Source organism: Arctopsyche grandis, chromosome 2 (genome assembly GCF_051622035.1).
Source record: "Arctopsyche grandis isolate Sample6627 chromosome 2, ASM5162203v2, whole genome shotgun sequence".
NCBI lineage: Eukaryota > Metazoa > Arthropoda > Insecta > Trichoptera > Hydropsychidae > Arctopsyche > Arctopsyche grandis.
In genome coordinates, this window is record NC_135356.1 from 6,186,910 (window position 1) to 6,195,247 (window position 8,338).

The 8,338-nt window shown below is 49.2% G+C and overlaps 1 protein-coding gene across 1 annotated transcript; it reads left to right on the forward strand.

The window, feature by feature from the left end:
• The first annotated feature begins 466 nt into the window (after positions 1-466).
• Positions 467-2,283, forward strand: LOC143922761 (uncharacterized). Its single transcript, XM_077446100.1, has 2 exons — positions 467-837; positions 927-2,283. Exons 1-2 carry the CDS (start codon positions 688-690, stop codon positions 1,575-1,577), a joined length of 801 nt encoding a protein of 266 aa, XP_077302226.1. The 5' UTR covers positions 467-687; the 3' UTR covers positions 1,578-2,283.
• Positions 2,284-8,338: the final 6,055 nt, after the last annotated feature.

Genomic DNA, 8,338 nt, shown 5'->3' on the forward strand with positions numbered 1-8,338 from the left:
TAGGTTGAATAGTGTGGGGCCGAGGATAGAGCCTTGGGGAACTCCGGCGGAGATGTCCCGCTGGGTTGACATTTGGTCTTTCAATTTGACCTGAAATTTCCGTTCTCTTAGGAAGGATGCAATGGATCGAATTGAGTGGGGGGTGATGTTAGCGGCAATCATTTTATAAAGGAGGCCTGCGTGCCAAACTTTATCGAAGGCTTTGGAAATATCTAGGAAGATTGCTCCAGTGGACATGTTTCGGTCGAAGCCGTTGTAGGCGGGGTACGATGTGTTGACCGTATCCCGGCCTAACGAAACACTGTTGTGTGGTTCAAAGATGGGGTCACCAATGTAGGCGGGGTAGCGATGTGTTGACAGCGCTGTTGGATGATCAGAAGGTTGCGTAGATCACGTCGGATTAGTACCAATGTAGGCGGGTTACATGTGTGTTGACCGTATCCCGGCCTAACGAAACACTGTTGTGCTAGTTTTATAAAGTTTTATTGTTTGCCTATGGTTGTACAAAGGTATGGTATTTGTGGGCAAAAGTATGTCGTTCAGCGGTCTCTGGATATGGTAGAGTGTCGCTGGCTCAGCATTCAGCTATGTACGGAAGGTCTCTGGATACGGCAGTGTGTTGCTGGCTCGTCCGGCTGGTTGATCTTCCAAGTCCGCGTAGTGTAGTGGTGGCTGGTCAGGAGCTGTATGTTGACTGGTCTGCTGCTGTGTGTCGACGCTTGCTGCTGTGGGTCGACTGGTCTGGTGCTGTGTGTCGACGCTTGCTGTTGTGGGTCGACTGGCGTTGTTTGGGTTGTACCTCCTTTTATAGTGTTTTTGGAATGCTTGGTGGAAGTGGTTATTGACGCGTACGAGAGGAATTTTGTTTTCGTCGAGGCGTCGAATTTTCTGGAATGCTTGATGGAAGTGGTCGTACGAGCATTTAGTTTATTGATGCGTACGAAAGGAATTTTGTTTTCGTCGAGGCGTCGAATTTTCTGGAATGCTTGATGGAAGTGGTTATTGACGCGTACGAGAGGAATTTTGTTTTCGTCGAGGCGTCGAATTTTCTGGAATGCTTGGCGCCTTTCCGCTCGATGTATTTTAATGGTGGCGGCGTGTTTCGACCGTTTTGGTTCCACTCGACTGGTAGGGGCGTTCCGCCTGAGTTTAATATAATGACTGCAGGTGCATGTCGTCTGGGTTTCGGGAATGTAGTTTGTTGTTGCGGAATATTCTCGAAGGTTTCGATGACGATGACGACGACGAGATTCCTACATGGCTCTCCGGTGAGTGTTAACGATGTGTGTGATTTTGTGGGAATCTTGATGTGTTGGAGTCTATTGACTCGATGGCGTCGTTGTTTGTCCGGTTGTGCTGGAGAAAGTTGTCTCGACAGCGGGTCTTGTGTTGCATGCCGGTCCAAGTCTTGTTCTCTACCAGGTTGCTTATTTTGGGCGAGCTGCGTTGGTAGTGAAGGTTTGCGATGGCTTGGATGGTGCTGTTGTGCAGGCTGCTGTGTTCTGCGTGGAGTCATTCGCGTGACTGTTTTGCTGGTTGTGCTGGAGTTAGTTGTCTCGGCAGCGGGTCTTGCGTGAAGAACGTTGGTTGACGAAGTGCGTTGAGTGCTGGTCTTCGTTGGTTGTGCTGGAGTTAGTTGTCTCGACAGCGGATCTTGCGTGAAGAACGTTGGTTGACGAAGTGCGTTGAGTGCTGGTCTTCGTTGGTTGTGCTGGAGTTAGTTGTCTCGACAGCGGATCTTGCGTGAAGAACGTTGGTTGACGAAGTGCGTTGAGTGCTGGTCTTCGTTGGTTGTGCTGGAGTTAGTTGTCTCGACAGCGGATCTTGCGTGAAGAACGTTGGTTGACGAAGTGCGTTGAGTGCTGGTCTTCGTTGGTTGTGCTGGAGTTAGTTGTCTCGACAGCGGATCTTGCGTGAAGAACGTTGGTTGACGAAGTGCGTTGAGTGCTGGTCTTCGTTGGTTGTGCTGGAGTTAGTTGTCTCGACAGCGGATCTTGCGTGAAGAACGTTGGTTGACGAAGTGCGTTGAGTGCTGGTCTTCGTTGGTTGTGCTGGAGTTAGTTGTCTCGACAGCGGATCTTGCGTGAAGAACGTTGGTTGACGAAGTGCGTTGAGTGCTGGTCTTCGTTGGTTGTGCTGGAGTTAGTTGTCTCGACAGCGGATCTTGCGTGAAGAACGTTGGTTGACGAAGTGCGTTGAGTGCTGGTCTTCGTTGGTTGTGCTGGAGTTAGTTGTCTCGACAGCGGATCTTGCGTGAAGAACGTTGGTTGACGAAGTGCGTTGAGTGCTGGTCTTCGTTGGTTGTGCTGGAGTTAGTTGTCTCGACAGCGGATCTTGCGTGAAGAACGTTGGTTGACGAAGTGCGTTGAGTGCTGGTCTTCGTTGGTTGTGCTGGAGTTAGTTGTCTCGACAGCGGATCTTGCGTGAAGAACGTTGGTTGACGAAGTGCGTTGAGTGCTGGTCTTCGTTGGTTGTGCTGGAGTTAGTTGTCTCGACAGCGGATCTTGCGTGAAGAACGTTGGTTGACGAAGTGCGTTGAGTGCTGGTCTTCGTTGGTTGTGCTGGAGTTAGTTGTCTCGACAGCGGATCTTGCGTGAAGAACGTTGGTTGTTCGAAGCTTGCGGTTGCGTGAAGGCTTCTGGCTGTTGCCTTGTCGTGGCGTTTGTTGGCTGCTTTGTAGGCTGCGATGTGGGCTGCTATGTAGGCTGCGATGTGGGCTGCTATGTAGGCTGCGATGTGGGCTACTATGTAGGCTGCGATGTGGGCTGCTATGTAGGCTGCGATGTGGGCTGCTATGTAGGCTGCGCTGTGGGCTGCTATGTAGGCTGCGCTGTGGGCTGCTGTCGTGGCGGCTGTTGGTTGTTGTGGAGGCTGCACTGTGGGCTGCCGTGTTGACTGCGCTGTTGACTGCTATGAAGGCTGCGTAGTTCTAAGATGGGGTCACCAATGTAGGCGGGGTACGATGTGTTGACCGTATCCCGGCCTAACGAAACACTGTTGTGTGGTTCAAAGATGGGGTCACCAATGTAGGCGGGGTAGCGATGTGTTGACAGCGCTGTTGGATGATCAGAAGGTTGCGTAGATCACGTCGGATTAGTACCAATGTAGGCGGGTTACATGTGTGTTGACCGTATCCCGGCCTAACGAAACACTGTTGTGCTAGTTTTATAAAGTTTTATTGTTTGCCTATGGTTGTACAAAGGTATGGTATTTGTGGGCAAAAGTATGTCGTTCAGCGGTCTCTGGATATGGTAGAGTGTCGCTGGCTCAGCATTCAGCTATGTACGGAAGGTCTCTGGATACGGCAGTGTGTTGCTGGCTCGTCCGGCTGGTTGATCTTCCAAGTCCGCGTAGTGTAGTGGTGGCTGGTCAGGAGCTGTATGTTGACTGGTCTGCTGCTGTGTGTCGACGCTTGCTGCTGTGGGTCGACTGGTCTGGTGCTGTGTGTCGACGCTTGCTGTTGTGGGTCGACTGGCGTTGTTTGGGTTGTACCTCCTTTTATAGTGTTTTTGGAATGCTTGGTGGAAGTGGTTATTGACGCGTACGAGAGGAATTTTGTTTTCGTCGAGGCGTCGAATTTTCTGGAATGCTTGATGGAAGTGGTCGTACGAGCATTTAGTTTATTGATGCGTACGAAAGGAATTTTGTTTTCGTCGAGGCGTCGAATTTTCTGGAATGCTTGATGGAAGTGGTTATTGACGCGTACGAGAGGAATTTTGTTTTCGTCGAGGCGTCGAATTTTCTGGAATGCTTGGCGCCTTTCCGCTCGATGTATTTTAATGGTGGCGGCGTGTTTCGACCGTTTTGGTTCCACTCGACTGGTAGGGGCGTTCCGCCTGAGTTTAATATAATGACTGCAGGTGCATGTCGTCTGGGTTTCGGGAATGTAGTTTGTTGTTGCGGAATATTCTCGAAGGTTTCGATGACGATGACGACGACGAGATTCCTACACCGTCTATTACGGTTTCAACGACTCTGTGTATCTGGTGAACTGCAGAGTGTTGAGGTCTAAAGCCAAATTGTGTTTTGGGAAGGAGGTCAATTTTAGCGATCTCGTTGTTGAGGTTTGAGATTAAAATCCGTTCCAGGATTTTACTCAGTGAGGAGAGCAAGCTGATGGGTCTGTAGCTTGTTGCGAGGGAGGGGTTCGAAAAGGGTTTTCTGATTAGGATGATGTTGGCAAGTTTCCATTGACTTGGAAAATAGCAGATTCTGTTGGTGGCGTTTAGTATTGCTGTGAGTGCAGCGATGGCTTTTTGAGGGAGTTCTTTTAGAGCTTTGTTGGAGATTCCATCCGGGCCAGGGGCCTTTTTAGCAGAGATAGTTTTAATGATTTTTAGGACTTCAAGCGGCGAAGTGGCGACAATGGGTACGGGGGCTGGATTTTCAAGGTAGCTATTGACGGAGCTTTCCACCTTTTGGCAAAAGTCGCTATGTAGGTTGGAGTTTGAGAGAGAAAACTGTTCCCGGAGACTGTCTGCTAGGGCTTCTGCTTTTTCGGTGGTGGAGTAGACGAAGTTGTCACCAACTTTGATCCTATCGATTCTATTGCCGTTGCTTCTGAATATTTTAGACAGTTTCCAGAAACCGTTATGTCCGTCTTCTAGCGCTCTGAGTTTAGTATCCCAGTTGTCGTTACGTAGTTGCCACAGGGCGTTTTTAACGTCTTGCTGAAGTCTATTCATTCGCTGTTTAAGGATAGGGTCTTTGTTCCTTTGAAATGCCTTCCTGGCTCTGTTCTTGAGGCGAATGAGATCGCGAATATCTGGGGGTAAAGCTTGCGGGTGCAGAGGGGAGTGAGGAGTGGTAGTGGTGCTGGCGTCCAAGGCTGATTGTATTTCATCGGTGATGGTATTAATGGCGGAGTCTATGTCTTGGGTGGTGTGAATCGAGTGGGGGTAAGATACGGTTTGATGAAGAAGAGTTGAGAATTTTTCCCAAGATATGGTGCTGCGGAGGGTGGGATTTATAGTGACGGGGGTGTTGGTGAGTTCTAGTATGACCGGATGATGGTCGGAAGAGAGATCGTTTATTACAGTCAAGGACTGCGCGCCTGGAAAATTTTGGGTTAGAACGATGTCTAGAATATCGGGTCTGCCCTTGAGGTTAGTAGGGATTCTTGTGGGTTCGTCTGGGGCCGTGACGGAGAGTTTTGGGTTTGAGAGTTGGGAGTAACTTAAAAGAGTTTTCCCATTTTTATTTGTGGTTCGGCTGTTCCATCTGGGGTGTTTGGCGTTAAGGTCACCTGCGGCAATGGTGGGTTTGTTGGTGTTAAAAATGTTGTCCAAGTCTGCGGTGAGTAAGTGTTGTTTTGGTGGGTTGTAGACTGCATGGAGGATGAGTGGGGTGCCTGTGTTAGTCCAAACTTCTACCGACGTCAGTTCTATTCCTGTGGTGATCGGCCGCGGGGCCAAGTTATGTTGGATTGTGTGTTTGATGAATATGGCTGTGCCGCCGGCGGCTTTGCCTATTCTGTCGTTTCTGTACGTAGTGTAGTTTGAGAAGTGTAATCGGTTACCAGGTTTGAGCCAAGTTTCGTTTACTAGCGCGATATCAATGGAGTGTTGGAGCAAAAATTGCTCGAATTCGACACGCTTGCAGAGTATACTGCAGGCGTTCCAGTAAACGATCTTGAGGTATCGAGTCATTTTTGTAGTTGTGTAAGTTGGGCTAGGATGGACGCCATCATAAACTGCATTTGATTGAAGCTTTCAGTCGTCCAGGGGGTTGAGTTTTGGTTCTGTGTTGTGTTGATTTGTTTAGGGGGGGTGACTATTTTAGGCGGGGTGTCTAGGGTGGTGGGAGTTAGAGGTGGGAAGTTGGATTTGGAGTATGAGTAATGTGGTTGCTGTGGTTTTGGAGGTGGGGGGAGCGTGGGGTTTCGGGGTTGACGGGCGTTTTTCTTGGTTTTGTTGTTGGGGTTTGCAAGGCAGCCTCTGTAGCTGGAGACGTGAGGGCCTCTGCAGCTGGTACAAGTTGGAGTGGGGTTTTTTACGTCACACTGGGTGGTCAGATGAGGACCTGTGCATTTGATGCACATGGGGGCGACATGGCAGTTGTAAGAGCCATGTCCAAAGCCCTGGCAGCGGTGGCACTGTGGTACAGTGTCACCGCGGCGAAGTGATTCTGTGCGTACGATTTGACCGAAGATGCTTGGGAGGTTGAAGAGTTTCTTCCCCTCTTCATCGCGTGTGGTCTCAATAGTGAACATGGGCATTTTTTGGGAGTTGCGTCGTGACTTCATTATCGTTGCTTTTGTGGCTTTGTAGCCAAGACGGTTCAGTTCAACGAGGACTTCATTTTCGGAAAAGTTTGGGTTAATGCCCCTTATGACAATTTTTAATGGCTTATCCTCCGTTAGGGGATGAGCGTAGAATTCAAACTTCTCAGTTACGAGCAGTTTGGTGATGTTACGGTAGTCGGTAATGGTGAGAGGTGAAATTTTCACCTTATTCTCGGAATATACGGATGTAAACTTGTGATTCTTGTAACCAAGTTTTCTGTATACTACATTGTAATCCGATGGGTTCTTGAGGAAAATTGGGGCCACTTTTGGCTTAGGGCCAGTTGTTGGGGGAGCATTTGAGCCCGAGTTCGTGGACTGGTGGGCTGGGCGTGTGTTTTGTGTTGCTGAGGCGGTGGCACGAGTTGCCAATGGGGTGAGGGGTTGAGATGTGTGAAGGGTTTGATGAGGCTTGTCAGCCGACGGGGTGCTGGGGGCCGTTTTTTGGGACGGTTGTCTCGTGTGTGTGCTTGTGGGGGAGTTATTAAGTGGAGATTGTCGGAAATTTTTCCAGTTACGGATGCCCACGGGGCGGGGATTCTCTTTCGGTTGTGGTTGACTTGAGTGGATTTGTGGTGTGGTTCCTGGTGGGGATTTGACGGTGACCTCCATTGGCTCGATGTCATTTGAGTCGGAATCGGAAGTTTCGGGGAGGGCTAAGTTCAAGAGTGGCGCGAATCTGTTGGCATTGGGCGACTGTGGTTTAGGTGGATTTGGTGGACTTACCTTTTTACGTTTCGTTGTTTTGCGGGTGGTTTTCTGAGAAGATGTGGTCGATTTTGTAAGTTTCATCAATTTGACGGCGAAGGCTTCTTGGGCAGTTGCTCGCTCTGCTTCGTGACTCGCTGTTTGCAGCTTAAGGACATCTCTAAGGGTTGCATTTTCTTCCCTTAGAGTCAGAAGTTCTTTCATGAGGCTTGCATACCTACCATCAGGGATAGCGTCAGTGTGCGTGTTGGCGGCTACTTCACTGGAACTACGCTCACTGTCCATCTTGGATGTGGGTTTTTCACTGTCACTGTCACTTATTTTTTCACTGTCAGCATCACGCTCCCAGAGAGGGCACGTCCGTGAGAGCTGAACCTCAATTACATAGGTTTGGCGTTCGGGGTTTGATAGCGCAGGTAGCGCAGGTGGCGCGGGTGGCGCAGGTAGCGCAGGCGCGTAGGTGCGCAGGTGCGCAGGTAGCGATTGTGGCGACACGGGTGGTTGATAAGCACGACCGTCTACTGCAAGCGCATCCTGGCAACTCTCCTGCGATTCACTCGACTCCCGAAGGAAAGGGCGCTCCTTTTATAGCTGAGAAAGTAGCGGTACTTTCTCCCACTCCCCAGCATCCGAGGGCGGGGGTAGCTTCCCCCCCCCACTCCTTCGGCTGCGAGGGCGTACGTTACAAAACGAATAAAGCTGTGATTGTGCGAGCCAACGAATCAACTGAAAGAATAAACGCGCAAAATCTTAAACCAAGTGACAGTTGAATCACGACAGTGCTGCCGATATGGCTTTTTCCGTGGCCAGGTCTGAAATAAACTCAGCCCAGAGGCAACGAACTGGCAGAGTGAGTGAAAGAGAAAGAGCTATCTGCAGTTGCAAATTGCTCTTTCTGTTTCTCGTTCCGAAACTCCGGGCTGCGCGGCAGTCAGGGCGGCGCTGTAACACTTCACAGCCAGTACAGCAACATTTTAATTCATCTGTCACCATACAAGTTAGTGGGGTCTTCGAAACAGTCAACATTACTTACAATATCGCCCTTTTGGATACGGGTGATATTGTAAGTAATATTTACTCTGTCGAAGGCCCCCAATAGTTCGTCCATCCAACTAATAAAAATGATATCATTAATAAATAAAATATTAAATGTATTATTAAACATATATTTTAGAATTTTATAGGAGGGGCTGCAGCCCGGCAGCCCATTAGGACGAGCCGCCACTGATAAAGATACAAATGGGAATTATTTTGATGATGATCGTTTTACAGAAAATGGTTTTATGGTAAATAATTGTTATCTAAGGTTGGTCAGCGAATTTGCCAATTTATCGAGTGTGTGCAAAC

Coding starts and splice junctions, on each gene's coding strand:
- LOC143922761 (XM_077446100.1), top strand. CDS start 688: ATGTTGACTGGTCTGCTGCTGTGTGTCGACGCTTGCTGCTGTGGGTCG. Junction 838..926: donor TGGAATGCTTGGTGGAAGTG/GTTATTGACGCG, acceptor ACGAGCATTTAG/TTTATTGATGCGTACGAAAG.